General features: G+C 38.3%; 1 protein-coding gene across 1 annotated transcript in view; it reads right to left on the reverse strand.

Moving 5' to 3' along the window:
* Positions 1-6,904: 6,904 nt before the first annotated feature.
* Positions 6,905-20,129, reverse strand: part of LOC125458382 (electrogenic sodium bicarbonate cotransporter 1-like) — a 111,896-nt gene continuing 98,671 nt past the window's right edge. Inside the window, exons 21-22 of the mRNA XM_059650690.1 lie at positions 16,962-17,026; positions 6,905-8,706 (exon numbers count right to left, since the gene is read on the reverse strand). Of these exons, the coding sequence (XP_059506673.1) occupies positions 16,973-17,026 (54 nt within the window). The 3' untranslated portion in view covers positions 6,905-8,706; positions 16,962-16,972. The remainder of the gene's footprint in view (positions 8,707-16,961; positions 17,027-20,129) is intronic.

Below are 20,129 nucleotides of genomic sequence, written 5' to 3' on the forward strand. Positions count from 1 at the left end.
CCAATCTGATGCCTTTTCACCCTAGGACAAGCCAAAAATACAGCAAAATCTGAAAGAAAAATGTTGTGTAATGTGACAATGCCTACAATGATGTGCTGGGACTGAGATGACTATTATCCAACAGCCACAACTATCTTCATTTGTGCAAAGTTTGACACCACCTATTTTCAAGCTTCCCTGCTGAATCCTATTAACTTCATTTTTACAAAGGTTCCCAGATGTCATACTCGGTTAAATTCTGCCTCAATGTCAAGGGCAGTCACTCTCAGCTCACCACTTTTTTTTATTCATTCATGGGATGTGGGTTTTTCTGGCTGAGCCAGCATTTATTGCCATCCTTAATTGCCCTTGACAAAGTGATGATGCCTTGATCTACTGAGTCTGTTTTAGCGTGGATATACACATAATGCAGTTCAGGAGGAAGTTCCAGGATTTTCACCCAGTGACAGTGCAGAAACAATGATATGATTCGAAGTCAGTATGATCAGTAGTCAGGACAGGAACATAATGGTGGTGTTTCCATGTATCTGCTGTCCCTGGCCTTCCAGATGGTAATGGTCGTGGGTTTGGAAGGTGGTGATTAAGGAGCATTTGTGAATATCTGCAGTGCATCTTGTACATTATACTGATGAGCATCAGAAGCAGAAAGAATGAATGTTTGTGGATGTGACACCAATCAAGCAGAATCCTTTTCGCTGGATGGTGCCAAGCTTTTTGAGTGTTTTTGGAGCTGCATTCATTCAGGCAAGTAGAGATTATTCCAAGACAGTGCTGACTTGTGTCTTGCAAATGGGGGACAGGTACTAGGAAGTCTAGAGGTGAATTACTTGCAGTATTCCTAGCCACTGACCTGCTAGTCCAGTTCTGTTTCTGGTAGCCTTCAGGATATTATTAATGGAAAATTGGTGATAGTAATGCCTTTGAATGTCAAGAAGTGATCATTAGATTGGCTGTTGTAGGAGATGGTCATTGCCTGGCATGAATGTCATTTGCCATTTGTCAGCCACTTCTGGATTTTATCCAGTTCTTGCTGCATTTGGACATGGATTGCTTTAGTATCTGAGGAGTCACAAATATTTGATCATTGTGTAATCAACAGTGAGCATGACCCCTTATGATGAAAGGAAGGTCATTGACAAAACAGATGAAGTTACAATCCTGGGGAAGCCCTGCAGAGATGTCTTGGAGCCAAGATGATTGATCTCCAACAGTCAACCACATCATCCTTTGTAACTCCAACAAGCAGAGATTTCCCAAATTCTCATTGACACTAGTTTTGCTAGAGTACTTGATGCCACACTTAGTCAAATACAATACTGGTGACAAGGGCAGTCTCTCTCATCTCCCCTCTGCAGTTCAGTTCTTTTGTCTGTATTGGACCAAGACTGCAACGAGGAACCCTGTGGATTGACCTGTAGAATTCAAGCTTGTTTGTCCACATTTGGACCAAAACTGTGTTGATATCTACAGCACAGTAATCCTGATAACATCCAAACTATGCATCAACAAGCATGTACTTGAGGGTAAACAATTTATGTTGTACTATCTCAAGGCCTGTATAAAACATACCATTAGGAGATATGCTCATGATGTCATTGCTTTATCATCGCATGTGCCTTGATGGTATAAAAGGTCTCAAATTCCATCTTAGCAACGGCCACTCATAGCATGACACATTGAAGGAAGCGCGCTGTGGCTTTCAACTAAATAGCTTAGTATTAGCTCAGACACTGAAGTGTCTGTGACTGTAATATGTATGTACCAGGAGCAGTGATAGACTTCTATTCGAAGTACCACTTTACTCACATCTATTGTAATGTTACAGTTACCAACATAAGGACTACCTGATCAGATACAAACACTCTGTGGAAGGCAAAAGCCCCGAAAACAGTGGCAGATTCCCACATTTACAAAAAGAGGGGTATGAGATAAAAGCACAACCAATATTTCAACGTGTCTAGGCACAAGTTGAATTGCTTCCAGTGCAGTAATTTCTATCATTCTATGATTCAGACTGAGCAAAGTCATTAATTTTGATTGATTCAGGCATTTTATTTAGTCAATAATAAAGATGGGAAAATGAATCACATCAAAGGTTAGAATTCTGATCTTAAAAATAGAACATGCCAAAAGTTACACCCTAAACAATGACAAATGTTGATGTATCTCTAGCATTTATTTACATTGTGAATACATACATAATGGAGAAACTACTACCAAGATATTAATAATCTTCTTCGTAGCTTTGCAGTTGTACTCTTCCTTCTGAGTTAAAGAGGCATTGCTTCAAGATTGCTTCCAAAGATTGAAGTACATAATCCAGTCTCACACCTAGATGTTCCATTCTATCTAGTGCAGTTATTTAAGTAAGTATGTTCATTGCATATTACATAACGCCTAAAGTAGTGCACAAAACTATTTTATGCAAATATGTTTGTGCTACATGATGTATCAGTCAAACTTAAATCTCTTCACAGAAATTATTTTATGCCTTTTTAAATAATCTGATTATTATAACTGTATTGGGAAGAATTGAGACATACTAAATTAGTGGGGATAACTTATATGGTCCTCCCGCCATGTTTGCACCTTAAAAGTAATGAATTAGTGGAAAATTAACATCTATGTTTGAGGTTCAGGTTTACTGCTTGGTTTCTGCTCTCTCTGGTTTTCAGGTGCACTTTGATCTAGGTCAAAGCTCCTGCTGGAAACAGATGGGAGCCTCATTAATAAATGCAAATCGGAATCAAATGATGTATTTATGAGCCATGATCCTATTTCATCTCAGTCTGTTGCTATCATCAGTTCAAGCCATGGGTACTGCAATTCATGCAGTGGTCACTTTCAGCATTATTTGAAGGGACACTGTCAGACAAACTTGTGAAAATCTTGTGAGACATTTTATTTATATTATGTGATAACAGTTTGCTATTTAATTGATTTTGAAGTAATTGTGCTACTGCAAAAAACTCTGAACTTGTAAAGGGCTTTTGCACCACTTCTTCAGGAAGATCCTTCTCAGGATTTCACTCCAGCAGAGGAAGAGTAGCATTTGAAGCTGGAGGAAACAGCAACAGAAAGAGTTCTACTTGCAAATTTTTTTACCATCGCAAAGGAGTTAAGATGTTCAAGGACAAAATACCTACAATTTCCTAAGAAGCAATTCATTAGAAGGCTCTGGAAAGGGTGTCACATAGATATGTCAGCTCCTTCAACAAGAACTGAACCAACTGCCACAGCAAGCCAGCCAGGATTCCACAGAAAAGATCCATAGATCAGCCAGTCTGTTGTTAATTTTGTAATAAGCAGCTGACAAATGTCATGGTTGCTACAGTAAACATTTATCACTTTCCCCATGGACAACAGGAGCTCTGCTCAATTAATGCATAACTGAGATACCGAAAGCATATCATACAGGTCTGTGTCCAATTTTCTGGCAGCCACGATGGTACTTTTATATTGCAGCAATAGCCCATCCTCTCAATCTTTGCTTCATCTAATCAAGCAAGAGACTAGACTCTTGGAGATAAGGAATATCTGCTGACTCCTCTCAGGAGGAGTCAGATTTGATGGGGACATTCCTAAAATCCCACGTATGAGTCAAATAGATCTTCTCAATGAGCAAACCAATGCAGTACTCAAGCCATGATCCTGCTGCATGGAGGATGATGCATGCAAAATAAAATAGACCTGTCTTGAGATCATGGCTTGAGGATTCCACTTGTCTGCTCATAAAATTAAATTCTGGGTTCAAGACCAACACTGGTATTCATGTCAACTAACACTGTAATTATATTTAGAATATGCAAACATTTAAAAAAAGCTTTAAAAGGTTATAATGTCACTATTTGCAAAAACTGTACCACATTATTAACTGCCAAGGCTGGACCTTAAGTGTTGTTCTACCTGTTGGAGGTATCCATTTAGGTTTCCAATAAAGTGCCCCCTAGTGGCTAACAGCATTTGAAGTTAAAAAGCCCAGTCAGGTGCCCATGAGATGTTCCCAGCTGATCTCCTTGAGAAGGTCCAGCCTGAGAGTGCCAACTTGCAGCCTCCATCAATTCATGTGGTGTCTGATCAGTATTGCCAAGCTGATTTTGTGGCACCCTGAGGTCACCCAACTGAAGATCTCATCCATTTACTTTTCCAGCCTGTGCAAGATTGTTGAACCAAATAGTCAGAGCCTGAAAATTGAAAACAAGGGATTAAAGCACTCTGTCTTGGTTTAGGCATGTATGCTACTCAACCATTCATAGACAAATTTAAACCTTACCTTTGATAAAACAAGACTATTTATGATAATTAAGTGCTACAACAAGAACAAAGAGAAAGTCAGCAGGTCTGGCAGCTTCTTCCAAGAGACAATGTTTTGAGTTCAGTTCCTTCTTTAGAATTTTTGAACAAGACTGGTCTCTGTTTCTCAAAATGAAATTATACCTAAAACATTTCAACGAGTAAATTGATTAGATTCCATGTGTATAATTCCAAGAGTCTCTTTTCTCTTTAAACAGAGGAAGAGAGGCCTAAATTTGCAATGTTGGGTTTGCAGTATTTATGTTATTCAGGCAAAAATAAATCATTCCTCACAAAAATAGTCTAAACTATAAAAATAACATTAAGATCATGCTCATTCATCTGAAGGTTTTAAATGAGCGCATTAAGTTTGGAAAATCAATTAAGACATGCGATATAAAATTAACCATCTGTGTTGCAGCTATCCCAATTTTCAATTTAATTGAGAAGCCCTCCCATTTCACCCATTTTACACTGTCACCCAATGTCAAAACTTTCCCTAATACAATTTTAACGGAGCAAGAAGATGCAAACCTCATGAGCTTTTTCAGCCAGAATGAGGACATTGTTCTTGACAACATTCTATAAATAACAACTAACTGATCCTCAAATGTCAAAACTATCACCCGTTAATGTTTAAAGAACAACTCACGACCTTTTTGTTTTCTGAGTTCATTCTGAATGATTAAGAATTGGAACCAATTTTGACTGAAAGGCCAAGTGTAAAAATGCCCAGGTATTGGGTGGTAAAAGAAATCCTGATAAGGAATGTGGCCTCTGTTTATGGTAGGGATTAGTTACAGTGAGCCATAAAAGAAAATAGAATCTTACAACTGCTCTTGGACAAAAGTTTTTATTTAAATATGATTCTGATCCTGCCATGTTATTTCTGTGCAACTACAAATGGCAGACACATTTTCAAGAAGCAGGAAGAATTATATGGAATAGACAGCAGACCACACAGTAGACATAGAAAACACATATTTCAATTATTAATCAATATTGCCATCATGTCACCATAATTTAGATATTGGAGCAACAATGAGAAGTGTTGTTGACATGACAACAAATGGAGCAAGGCATGTTCAGGTATGGCTAATTATTCATTTTATCATGATGATAGCTTATGAAATTGTGCGTCATTTCATATTGGTGTTAGAATGGTTTGAAGAATGTGTGTATGAGATTGACATCAGACATACTAATTTTTGGTAGCATGGAAGACTGATTTAATTTAGATTGGTGGAAAACTGAGTTCCCTCCCTCCTTTCTAAAAAAAAGGTTGTTATTGGTTAAATTTCTCAGCAAACTTAGTACAAACTCATAATAGGTCTTACAACTGACAGATGCGCAGGGCTCTTAAACTTGCAGAAACTTTCCTTAGCTGGATGATAATGTCCTGAAATGAGCTGAAAAACTGGTTGAACAACCCATACCCGAGGGTGCAAAATTATTAATTTCTTATTCCAATCTTTTACCCAATAAAGTACAGCAATGTCCACAGATAGTTCCATGTTGGTAAAGTTAATAACATGCAGATGTTCTCACCATCCTTTAAAGTTTTGTTACAAAGCCATTAACACAAGTAGGAAAAACATGGGAAGTAAAAAGTGTTAAATCAATTCCTTTGTAAAAGGAAACAATGACACAGTGGCTCAGTGGTTAGCATGGCTACCTCACAGTGGCAGGGACCTGGGTTTGATTCCAACCTGGGGTGACTGTCTGTGTGGAGTTTGCACATTTTTCCTGTGTCTGTGGGGATTTCCACTGGGTGCTCCAGTTTCCTCCCACAGTCCAAAAGATTGGAGGTTCGATGGATTGGCCATGCTTCAATTGCCCATAGTGTCCAGGGATGTGCAGGGTTACAGGGATTGGGTAGGGAGGTGGATCTGGGTAGGCTCCTGTTTGGTGGGTTGGTATGGACTCAATGAGATGAATAATCTGCTTCTGCACTGTAGGGATTCTATGAATTTATAAAAGCTACCTCAAAGTGTCTGCTTGGAGTAATAACTTGTACAAATCAGAGGGTGATCTCGGAGTTGTTGGAACATTGTTGCAGACAAACTACAGTGGATTGTGTGAGGACAGTATGAGACAGGTGAGTGTGGCATACAATGATAGCAGATCTCTGGCAGGAGTGACAAGCAGCAGCATAAAGTGAATTACATGTTAATTTTTAAATGCCAGATTTGATTCCAAAAACTTTATAACTCAATCTTAGAAAAGGAATATCACCGGCTATGATAGCAGTAGTTGCCTATCATTAATTGATCTTGAGAAGTTGATGGGGAGATTCCATCTTGAACTGTTGCAGTCAATGTGATGCAGGTACATCCATAGTGCTATTGGGCATGCTTGAAAGGATGTTGGAGAATTGCAGCCCCATATCTTGCAGATGGTGCACATTGTTGCTGCTGTGCATTGATACAGGAAGGAATGAATGAGATGATGGATAGTGAGTCAGGAAAGTAGACTGCTTTGTCTTAAATAGTGCCAAGCTTCTTGAGTGTTATTAAGCACATCAGACCAAAACATAAAAACAAGTTTATAGTAGATATTTTTATTTATTTGATTAAATCAACAATGTAAAAATCATGAAGAAAAAGGCATTCACTCTATATACTGTATGTCATCCCTATGCAAGTTCATACAATGTCATGTTACCTAGTTTTCCCATGCATTCCAATAGAAGCACTCAGTAACTGACAATAACTCAAAGAGTTAATTGCCATAAATTCATGGTTCTGTTCACACAATTGCAACTCAATGTGTTTTGGTTAATCAGACTGAAAATCTATGCATAAATATAGATGTAAACAACCATGATTCATCAAAAAGCATGCCAAACAATTTAAAAAATAATTTCAGTGTGCTTTAAATAAGTATCAATAATATGGTTGACAAAATATTCAGACCAGCAAATCTATAAATGTACTTTAATTCAACTTCGACACATATATAGAGTCCAATTAGAGACATATGATTTCCAAAAATTCATACGTAAAATACAAAAGGCTAAAATTACATTACACGTTCTACTCAGCATGATACAACACAGAAGTAAGCCAAAGGATGCATCAAGTGTATACTAGTGTCTTTTTCCATATAATTCTACAATTACATTTGCTCCACACATCCCAATACACTAATTTTTTTGTCCCTCAGAAAAACAGAATTAATTCCTTTTAAAATAATGTATATTCTGCTGCACCAACCAACTGTGATCAAGAATTCCACAATTCCCACCCAATTGTGCAAAGATATATTTTTCCCTATCTCCACTTTAACTTTTTTATGATAACCTTAAGTGTGAGCTCTCATGTAGCCATATTATTGGAAACAATGCTTTTTTTGAATCCTGAAGACCATTATCGGGTCACCCATAACCTCAGCTCTTGTGGGAGAGATAAATTCAAATTCTCAACCAGATGTTCACACATGCAAATACTCATTCCTGGCAACATCATAATAATTTTTTTACAATAACGACAGCTATATTTATATAGTGCCTTTAATTTGATGAAATATCCCAAGAACTTCGTGGTACTATTATAAAATGAAACATAAAATGAAACCACATTGGTGATGTTAGAACAGACGACCAAGAGCTTGGTCAAAGATATTAAGGATTATCTTAAAAGTTGTAAAGTTTGATAGAGACATGGAGAAGTTTAGTGAGAAAATGGTAAAGCTTAAGGCAACGAAAAGGCACAGTCACCATGAGTGAACCAATTAAAATCAGGGCTGCTCCAGAGACTAAAACAACAAGTATTGCAAATATCTTGGCAGTTATCGTTGGAGGAGACTACAGAAAAAGAGAAGGACAAGGCACAAGGCCACAGATTGACTTAAAAACAAAGATAAGAACTGTAAAATGAAGACAATACTAAACTGGAGTAAATGTAGATCAGCAAGCACTGGATGATGAGTGAACAGGACTTGGTGCACGCTAGGAAAGATGTAGGTAAGATTTGAATTACTTAAATCATTTTTAAAAATTCTCAATAAGTCATGCTTTCTCTTGCTCATTAAACCCTAGGAATTCCATTGTATTGAAATTACATCCAAATAATGATGCAAACCAAGATATTTCACTTCTGTAATATTCCATTGTCAGTAAGTGAGGCCAATGAAAGGTTGTATTTATTTCAGTACAAGGATGTACATTATCAGCTAAAGATAATACTAATTTAAAACATCAAAGTGAAATATTTATAACGAAGATGAACTTGTTCATGGTTGCTTTTCAACTCAAAGGAATAATGAAGGGTCATTTTTGTGTACAGTGTAATGGGAAGTTAGTTTTTGTTGTCAAACCAAAACAATCCTCTTTTACTTCTTCCAGAGTTTTCTTCTTGATATCAACATTGAGCTTGCCTTTCACTGTGCCTTCACTCTTCACAGAGTGCTCACCTATTAAAATGGAAACAGACAACAACTAAGCCATGGATAATATCTGATAAATTGTAAGCAGCAGTTAATCCAACTGTACACAAATTTAATGTATTTGTATTTTATTGATGTTTGTTTATATTTTGTAATTTATTAACTTTGAGAAATTCTGTTTTAGCGAGGGGGAATTAAAGCGTAAGTGTGTTAATTTATTCAGATGTCGAATAGAAACCTTGCTGCCCTCTCAAAATTAGACCTACGAGCTATGCTGGTAATATCAGTACTATTCACAGAAGTATTGGTAATGATGCTCATAAAACAACTGAATTTTTATTAAAACCTATTTCTCCAGTTTACAAATGCCATTTAAGGAATAAAATTTGCCATCCTTTCCCAGACCAGATGATATGAGTCACTGGTCCAAAATAAGGAAGTTAACTTTCAATTGTCTGGTAAAATAACTCAAACTCACCACTTAGTTCTACCCAACTGCTACAAAGAAGTATAACTAGGATAAATATCAAGGATGGAGTAGCACAGATCTTGTAGCACAGTAGTAGTGTCCCAAACCCTAGACTGAGAGACCTGGGTTCACATCCCACCTGCTCTAGAGATGTGAGATAGCAACTCTGAATAGGTTGATTAGAAAAATAGATAAAAACCACTGATGGATTGGGGTCTTGTGGCACAATGACACCATCATCACCTTTGAATTAAGAGGCCCCGGTTCAAGTCCCACCTGATCTAGAGGCGTGAGATAATAACTTTGAACATGCAGACTGGAAAATAAAACCAGGGACTGGAAAGTCTTTATGGAGCAGCAATAGTGTCCCTACCTCTGAACCAGGAGGCCTGAGTTCAAGTCCCACCTGCACCAGAGATATATAATAACATCTTTGAACAGGTTGATCAGAAAATATTGAAACTATAACAGTGCACTGCCACATTCCTAAGGGCAGCCGTCCCTTCCCACAGGGTGCTAGAACAGAACAGCCCCCAAACTGCCAGAGCTTGCAAGATTTATCAGGTGGTCTCCCTGTGCAATGGTAGACTACCCATCACTGGTACAATGCCTGAGGTTGTTGAAAAAGGCTCTTAAGTGGTACAACTGGCTTTTCACATTATTGGTAAAACACTCTGGCTGCAAAAAGATGACTGCACTCCATTCCCTTCCTTTCCTTAGTATTTTATGGCACCCCATTCACCTCCCAGCCTGTCCTGAAAAAGGCTGGAAACGTCTAGTTCAAGGAATCAAAAGGGTCTAGGCCCGAAACATCAGCTTTTGTGCTCCTGAGATGCTGCTTGGCCTGCTGTGTTCATCCAGCTTCACACTTTGTTATCATGAACCAGAATTGTTTCCTCAGTCCACCCGCACTGAAAATAGTAACAGTGCTGGTTCAAAGTCAGGGCAAAGACTATCATGGTTATGAGGAACTAGGGGTGTTCCTAATTTGTATATCACTAAGGAGGAATACAGTGAGGGCAAATTTTGAGCAAAAACATTCACATTCATTGGATTTTGAAGGAAAGTTCAAGGATCACATAACCAAAATCTACTGTAAGGGTCCCAGTAAAATTGTCTACCTCGGAGAATGACTGAGACACTGAGGGAAAATGCTAGTAGATTCTTAAGAGGTCTGGTACGCTTGGTTTGAATTCCAACAGGAGACATGAACTGACGCTCAAGATTTTGTAACACATAAAAAGAATTTCACGAAGAGTTAGTTGATAAAAAGGGAACTGAATTTACACTTCAAGTCTTGACAAACTATATTATTAATTTTAATAGTGCTTAATTTGTTTGATAATTCTTACATGCAGTAAAGTTTGTTTTCAAAGAAAAATGTGAAATCTTGTACAATTTCTGGATTGAAAGATTAACTATACCTTTGATGTAAGAATAGCTAGTGAACATGTGCAGAAGGAGTTTTGTCACAATGCCGTTAGGTCACATGGAACTGGGACCAGAGTCTGCAGACTGCCACAATACCTCAGCATTGCTTGTATATAGCCCTATAATTCCAGCTGATGGAAATCCTGGGTGAATCAGAATCCTGGCTTGACAGATCATAAGTTTTACTTTTGCTACTGTTTACCATTGTGGCCAGTAATGGAATATCTTTGCAAGAGTCTGCTAATGCGCTCTTAACAAAAGAAGAACACTAAAGAAAGAAAAGCTATTTTATACAATAGTAAAAATATTTGAAATGGCCTTATTACACATATCAGCATGAGTTACAGAACTGTTTTATCCTCAACTACAACCTTACATATATGTAAAAATCAATGAAGGGTCATCCTGTTTCCATTTTAAAGTTCCTTGCTCAGTGGGTACAGTGGTACTTGGTTTCTTTCACAAATGTTGACATTTATTTTGATCAATGTCTGTTCCAAATACCCTTAAATAAACTGATAACATAGATCATTTATTTCTTAACTTGGATTCTTTAAACTCCTCTTCTGTGGCCCTCTGTTTCTGGAGGTTTTCTCTTACTAACCAATAAGACTTCTTTTCAACCCAAACAGCATTAGAGAATGCTAAGTTGACAGCATGTTTGCTGCCATAGACCTGTTCTCTTTGATAGAAACCAGCATATTGCTCAATCATTAATTTTCCAGATGCTTCTCTTTTTCAAAAAAGAAACTTGTTTCTGTGATAACAAAGTGTGGAGCTGGATGAACACTGCAGGCCAAGCAGCATCTTAGGAGCACAAAAGCTGACATTTCGGGCCTAGAGCCTTCAGCAGAGAGGGGGATGGGGAGAGGGTTCTGAAATAAATAGGGAGAGAGGGGGAGGCGGACCAAAGATGAATAGAGGAGAAGATAGGTGGAGAGGAGAATATAGGTGGGGAGGTAGGGAGGGGATAGGTCAGTCCAGGGAGGATGGACAGGTCAAGGAGACGGGATGAGGTTAGTAGGTAGGAAATGGAGGTGCGGCTTGATGTGGGAGGAGGGGATAGGTGAGAGGAAGAACAGGTTAGGAGACGGGGATGAGCTGGGCGGGTTTTGGGATGCAGTGGGGGGAGGGGACGAGCTGGGCTGGTTTTGGGATGCAGTGGGGGAAGGGGAGATTTTGAAGCTTGTGAAGTCCACATTGATTCCATTGGGCTGCAGGGTTCCCAAGCAGAATATGAGTTGCTGTTCCTGCAACCTTCGGGTGGCATCATTGTGGCACTGCAGGAGGCCCATGATGGACATGTCATCTAAGAAATGGGAGGGGGAGTTAAGATGGTTCGCGACTGGGAGGTGCAGTTGTTTATTGCAAAACAAGCAGAGGTGTTCTGCAAAGCGGTCCCCACCTATACTCTCCTCTCCACCTATCTTCTCCTCTATCCATCTTCGGTCCGCCTCCCCCTCTCTCCCTATTTATTTCAGAACCCTCTCCCCATCCCCCTCTCCACTGAAGGCTCTAGGCCCGAAACGTCAGCTTTTGTGCTCCTAAGATACTGCTGGGCCTGCTGTGTTCATCCAGCTTCACACTTTGTTATCTCGGATTCTCCAGCATCTGCAGTTCCCATTATCTCTGATCACAACTTGTTGCTGTATCTGTTTCCATTGTCAAAGGACACCTTGTTACTTGGCAAGAACGCAATGTTTTCTTCTCTTCTACTCGTTTCCCAAAGCATTGAAGTATTCACCTCAAGATGATTTTTTTAAAGATTCACTTAAATACACATCATCAACTTTTCCGCCAACTTGCACAATTCACAGAATAATCAAAATTGTAACTAAAACTGTGTCCTCCCTTCTTAAGACATGCAACATAGAAATGAAAATCAAGTTTAAAGCTCTACATAGTTCTGTCCATTTTAGAACACAAGTTTGTAATTAATACTATCTTGTGAAACTTCATCACGACAGTTATGTTAATGTTCTCACCAAAGTTCAGATCTTACTACTATTTCTTCCAATTAATAACTGGGTGTCAAATTTCTCTTTAAAGTTAGTGATCTCTAAAGATATCATGAGGAAGAAGGTAACTAGACGCCAAAGATAAAACAAAATCACCAAGAAATCCAGCAGGGAATTCATAAGAAATGTCTTTACTGAAGAAATGGTAAGAATGTTAACGCCACTTCCACATGGAATGGTTGAAGAGAATAATATGGATACTTTAAGAAAGAATTAATCAAGCAAAAGAGGGTAAAGGGAACAGATACAGTCACAGTGGTTGATCAAAAAAGATGGCAGGTGGCTTAAGCGAAGCATTAGCAGTAGTATGGACTGCTTTGATCTGCATAGCCTGTTTCTGTGACACACATATATGATACATGGATGTGCTTTGCCATTGTTTTTATTGTCTTCTATTGCAGCTTTCAGTTTTTCACACAAGAACAACTGTCAAACCGCTAACTGCTGCAGCTCTCTAATGTACTGGTTTGAGTGCTGAATTGTAATTTCGGGTGGACCTCTTCAGTTTATCTGCTGCCAGACTCACATATTGCCTCTGTGCTGTGCTTGGCCTGGAGCGCTCACAAATCTCTACATTTCGCTGACTGTGGAAGCTTAATAACAAAAATCAGATGACAGGGCATCCAAGTTTAAGTTTAAATGCACCAACTTTACAATTCCTTTTACAACCCTGTAACCCAGGGTTTAAAAATGATTTGTTCTTGATTCTGATGACAATCCTGGGAGACAAATTTCTCACTCAACTGACATGAATGATTGTACAAAAATATCTCCAATAGTTTCCATTTGAGTTGGAATGTTGCTTTCCTTATTCTTACCACATATTGCCTTAATATAGTACTCCCAACATTGTATAATTTAAGATATTAATTGGATAAGCAATAGAGACAGCCATTGTAAATGAGTTAAGCAAGATAACAAAAGCTCGTCAAATGGAAATTTGAGTGCGACAGTATATATATATATATATATATATAGAAGTACAACTACAGCACAGCTACTTGGTCCTATGACCCTACCAGCAGATTTCATGAGACAACCTTAATGTGTTTTTTACTCCAATGGAGTAACTTATCTCTGATGATCTTTTCTTCATGGTTAGCAATCTGATCTTTTCTCCAAACTGTCTCTCAAATGATTTGACAAAGTTCAGGATATAGAGTGTGGATTTGAGTGTGATAAAAGCTAGAACTGCAACAGTTTGAATGTTTTTGGAAAAAGCTACAAATGATAAAAGTAGTCTGGTATGTTAACATTATTGCTTAAAATACTACTAATTGCCCATTATTAATTATTTTATTCAATTAATGTTCTAAGTGCAGGAGTAGACCATATAACTCCATGAGCCTCTTCCACAATTCCAGTACATCATTTGCTTGTTCCTTGCTCCATATCACTTAGTAGCTTTACCTAACAAAAATCTACCAATCTGTGTCTTGAAAATATCAGTTGATCCAGCATTCATGATCTTTTGTAAAGATCACCTCCAAATTTCCACTTCCTTTTCTGTGAACAAATGGCCCCTGATTTTAGCCCTATACTAATATAAGAATTATTCCCCTTTGTTCTGGATCCTCCCACAAGAGGAAATTGATTTTCTGCATTTTCTTTATTGAATCTAGTTATTGCATAGTTTTAACAGATTCAATGAGATAATTCCTGAACCTTCTAAATTGGCTCTGGGTAGTTTGTGAAACAGAGAGACCTAGGCATTCAGGTACATAATTCTTTGAAATTTGTGTCACAAGCAGAGAGGGTGGTAAAGAAGGCATTTAGCACACTTGCATTCATTGCTCAGTCCTTTGAGTATAGGAGTTGGGATGTCATGTTGCGGTTGTACAGGAGGTGGTGAGGCCTTTTCTGAAGTACTGTGACCAGTTCTGGTCGCTCTGTTATAGGAAGGATACTATTAAGCCATAGAGGGTTCAGAAGGGATGTACCAGGATGTTGCTGGGTATGGAAAATTTGAGTTATAAAGAAAAGCTGGATGGGCTGGGATTTTTTCCACTGGAGTGTAGGAGGTTGAAGGTAACCTTATTGAGGTTAATAAAATCATGATGGGCGTAAATAAGGTGAATGACAAGGGTCTTTTCTCCAGGGTGGGAGCATATTTTTAAGGTGAGAGGAGAAAGATTTAAAGAGGACATGAGGGGCAAATCTTTCATACAGAGAGTGGTTCACATTTGGAACGAACTGCCTGAGAAAGTGATGGATGCAGGTGCAGTTACAATGTTTAAAAGACATTAGGATAAGTTCATGAACAGGAAAGGTTGGGAGGGAAATGGGCCAAATGCAGGCAGGTTGGACTAGTTTAGTTTGGGAACATGGTCAGCATGGATTGGTTAGACCGAAGGGTCCATTTCCGTGAAGTATGACTCTAAGTGTAAAGACAATGTCCTTTTATTTTTCTGTGTTTTTAATCATGGACTGAAATAAGAAAGGAAATGTATTAATATCACTGATTGCTGAATGTTTTGCAAGGAAGTAACCTGACACTCATTGTAAACACTGTTTTTAGAAAGACTGATGGTTCCATCAGCAGTTGGAGTGTAGTTTGCAAAAGAGCTGAAGCTGTAGGATTAAAAACAAATTGAGATTTAATTGCCAACAAGTAGTTAATTGGTCGGTGGGCTAATGATCAGTTATAAATGACAAAAGGCCTTCTGTCTCCCAACAGCTATGCAATTGGTTCAAAGGTATCCAAAGAGCTTGGGGACTGTGAACAAGACAGTGAGATGCCCTCAGATCACCACCAGCTCAGACATTCCCTCTCTTCCCTACCGTAAATGCTATTTTCAGCCCAAAGAAAACCAGTTAATCTTCCCTCCAATTGTTGTTGTAAGCCAAGACTTTGATCTAACAAGTGTGAATCTGCCCATATACCTCCTGTAAAACATCTGCAGAAGACAAGGAAGTAGCGTCTTGATCAGCACAAGAATAATCTCAGCAGATCCTTACACCTAACATGCATTGTCTGACCTGAAATGTCACCTCTTGTGTACACTGATAAAACCTTTAGTTCTCTCAGGACAGTGACTTGAAAGAAATTTGGACATCTACATGTACATATTAAACAATTAAAACCTTCTAACTGATTAAAGATTGAACAGCATCTTAGGTTTAACACATTTTCATCAGTGGCGTGATCCTTTGATCTTTTACATATAAATTCTCTGTCTGATGCCACTTCTCTCACAAATACCTGAAGAAGGAGTGAGGCTATGAAAGCTTGTGTTTTTAAGCTTGTGTTGGACTATGACCTGGTGTCATGTGATTTCTGATCAGATCCTTGTGAGCAGAGACAACTGACCTGTTTACCCTCTGTCCATAATGTACATATACACTTCAGTATGTGTGCATATGTGCATGTATGTGCATGCGTGTGTGTATGTGTATGTGCATGTATGTGTGACAGAGGGAGTGTGTAAGGGGATTGGAGTTTAAATGAGTAAAGTTATATGCTGACAGTTCAACACTTGTAGCTTGAGTCAATTTACTTGTAGCAAATAGTAATTCTTGTTGCACAACAACCTGGCCCATACTTTTTGCGCACCTGGGTCGAAAAGCAAGTAAATTAGGGAATTTTTGTGTGCTTCTGTAGTTTCATTAACTTTTGTGATAACTCCAGGAATAGTCTGGTGTGGTTTCCAGCAAACTCCCTCGGTTAAGCCTAATACAAGGGAGTATGAATCAAGTTTATGCAATTCATTCTGACTGTTATGCTGCAACTTGTCTAAGAATGTCATATCTTTCCTGAGGCACAGCATCCAAACCAAAGCAGAGTACTTCAGATGGGGTCGATGATTACTGAGTGCAAATATACACTCCATTATGAATCAGCAGATGTGAAGGCAAAAGATAATGGAGCAAAAGAAGATCAATTACTATTGCCACACGTTGAATTCATATGGATGCTCCATGCAAAACAGAGTCACAATCCTTTTCACGTGGCCTGATCCACTTCCCTGGCTTGCCTTCTTGGAGTTTACACTCTGTACAGCCTATGCACTGTTGGTATTTAAAGGTACCACCTCCAAAATTTCACAGAAAATGAAATATACTAAATCTAATCTAAGAATTTATGGTGACACAATGGTATTTTGGAACGTTAATCCTATATAAATGTAATGAAAATGTGAACAAAGTAATTTATACAAATAAATGGATAGATTTTCAACAGATAGTTATTTTTGTAAATGACATGGTATACATCAGAATTCCAATTCAAAACTTCATTTACATCAAGAAATGTTTTTCAGTGATTCGATGTGTTTTATTTTTACTGTGAGACATGATTTCATAGTCAAAAGATTACGTGCACAAGACTTGCAAGTGGTGATGAACTGGTTTGGTGGTTGACTTACCATCTTTTTCTTCAATTCACAGAGATATTTATATCACGACCTTTTTGTAAGTATAGGTATTCAGACTAAAAAGGAAGAAAATAATTCACATTAAATTCAACTTTAAACCACAATTTCATCTGTTTAGAACTAATGATGTAATTCACACAAAATATTAATTCTTTTGTTGTAGTTCTGACAGCACTGATTTACACCAGAATATGGATCCATAAGCATCAAGAGCTTAATAGCATTTTTGTGAATTTATAAGCCTTCACATGCAAGTTTACAAGGCTTACACATATCACATAATCATGGGAGTGCCACAACTAATAATACCACCTTTAATACCACTTTTGTGGGCAATTTTGAGATGGGATCAGGAACAATAACTTTCTTTATATTGACTCATGGGATATGGGCCTCATTGGCTCGATCAGAGTTTACATTCCATCACTATTTATTCTCATGACAACGATGAAGAGCTGCATTCTTGAATACCTTCATGTGTTGGTAAACTATCAAGGGACTTGCAAAATTTTGATCCTACAACAATTACGGAATGGGAATATAGTTCCAAATCAGGGTGGTCTCTGGCTTATAGGGGAACTGGTAGGTGATCATGTTCTCAGGCATCTGCTGCCCTTCTCCTTCTGAGTGATAAAGGTCACATGTCAGGAAGGTGCTCTCCAAGGAGCCTTGGTATGATGGTGAGGAAGTCTCTTAGTGTTGGTGGTTTGGATAGGGGAGAATTTGTTAGGTGTGCCCAGGCTGGTTTCTCAAAACAATGTGTAAATAGTCCACTAGGGAAGGGGCCATACTAGACCTGGCATGGGGAATGAGCCCAGCCAGATGGTTGGAGATTCAGTGGGGGAGCATTTTGGGAACAGCGATCGCAATTCTGTAAGTTTTAAGTTACTTATGCATAAGGACAAGAGTAGTGCTCAGGTGAAAGTACTAAATTTGGGGAAGGCTGACTATGACAATTTAAGGCAAGAACCAGGGAATGTGGATTATTTAAGGGTAAATCCACATCTGGCATGTTGGAATATTTAAAGGAGAAACTGGAAAATGATGAGGGGCTTCAACTAGAAGGGTAGTAGGCTGTGATGGGCAGTTTGATGGAAAGAAAAGAAAAAAGTATTAAAAGAAGAAAAATGAGCTGCACAGATGGTCTTAGTTTTACAGGCAAGATATTTCATGTTTTCTTTACCTCATTGTGTAATTCAAGCTTTAAGCTGGTAGTTTACACAAGTAAAAGCAAAGGGTTGATCCTTGAGTACAGGATAATGGAATACTGAGTGGCTTGGCAAAAATTGGAGAAAGACTTGTGAGCGAAATTTAAAACAGTATTGCTCCTTCAAAAGGAAAGTATTTCTTTATTCATTGGAGAAATTGAGTATTTTAGCAACACACGTGGTGATTAAATGCATTCTCATCTAAAACTCATCAATGACATCAAAATTTATATATTTTCAGTTGAAAGTTATCAATTAATTTCTGGATTCAACTTCATGATCTATTATTGAGTGAAGTAAATCAAGCTTAAAATTATAATAATGTGAATCATACCTATAAGTTGAACTACAATTGTTTAATGTTGTCACAGAATTGCAGCATTATGACAGCACAGAAAGCCATTTGGCCCATTGTGTTGTGCTGGCTCTTCAAATGAACAAATCAACTAGTGCCGATCCCCCACCTTCTTCCTTTTCAGATTATAATCTAATTCCTTCTTGAATGCTTCAATTGAGTCTGAATTCACCACATTCTCAGGCAGCATATTCCAGAGTTTAACCACACACGATATGAAATGATTCTCAATATAACTCCATGGCTGCCTTGTCGATTACCTTAAAACTGTTAAGTTTTTAAGGATCCCTTTAAAATTGCTTTTCATATTATCACATAAAAGATTTTCTTTTGGAAAAAAAAGTAGAGAATATTTTATATGAATTGTTCTAAATTGATTTGGTTCTCAGTCATTTACTTCTCTCGAATGCTGTCTCCTGTCATTTGACAGTTACCCCAGAGGATCTAAACAAGCAGATTGACTGTTCTTTGGACTTAAGTGAGCTTGCAATTCCATGTGTGAATACATTGGCTGCTGAGCGCACATGTGACTGAATTTAATGCACCTACTTGTACATGTGTCTGCACACCAGTGGACTGGCTGCTGTCTAAATCTGCATGTAACCGGTCCATCTGCTGTCTGCACTTTCTCCAGCTGGCTAGTGCTCAGTCAGGCTGCCATTGGAAAAGTTCGACGGTCAAGTATTTCTGACAGGTTGAATACAACTGGATTGATTCTATCTTTGATTGGACAGAGTGGATCTTTCAGATCAGGTTGGCCACATATGACTGCTGTACATTGTTGTTAAGACAGTTTGCAACTGGACCGGCTATGTGACTGAGTTGTCTGCTAGCTGAATGTAATAAAACTAATGTAAAAGAGTGTTCCCTATTATTTACATTCAATTGATACGTAGTTTCACTTATTAAAGAACAAAGCTGTTAATTTTGAGGAGAGATTTGCATGTAGATTCACGATCAAAGTAAGACAGATTGCACACACATTAAATGTATGAATGGGTGTTTATTTTCTTTTAGGGATGTTTAATTTCGAAAGAAATGAGTGAGCATTCACACGATTTACTGAGGCTCTACTGTTAACATTTCCTAGCAATGATATGCTATTTTCCAGAGACACACTGTGAATAAAAATCTGCCACCAGAGACTGTCAAACATAATGAGCTACATTACAACTCAGAGCTCAGATGTGAAACAGAGCTGACTGTCTGACATGGATTCAATTCAGGATTTAAGCGATCAGCTCTGTTGAGAGCTTATTTTTCCCAATTAAAATGGTGAAAAATGTAAATAGGTAGGAAATATATCAGTTGTAACTCAGAATATTGGGTTGTATTCTTTGAACTGCTAAATGTTCTGTATTTATAGGCCAGCTCTTTAATCGAGTCTTCCCTGTGCAAAATGAACCAGAAGGGAGGCAGGCAAGAATGGCTGTGCGCTGTGTTTCCTCCTTGCACCCCAGCAAGGTGGAAGTTGCCTGCACACGCAGAGCTTTCCTATTTTAATTAGGTGCCTCTTTGAGTTAAAATTGCAAAACTGTAACAATGCACCTTGTGGTTTGCCGTCACAGTGTCACAAGGCAGTCACTTCAGACAGCA

The sequence above is a fragment of the Stegostoma tigrinum genome, chromosome 13 (genome assembly GCF_030684315.1).
Source record: "Stegostoma tigrinum isolate sSteTig4 chromosome 13, sSteTig4.hap1, whole genome shotgun sequence".
Taxonomy (NCBI): Eukaryota; Metazoa; Chordata; class Chondrichthyes; order Orectolobiformes; family Stegostomatidae; genus Stegostoma; species Stegostoma tigrinum.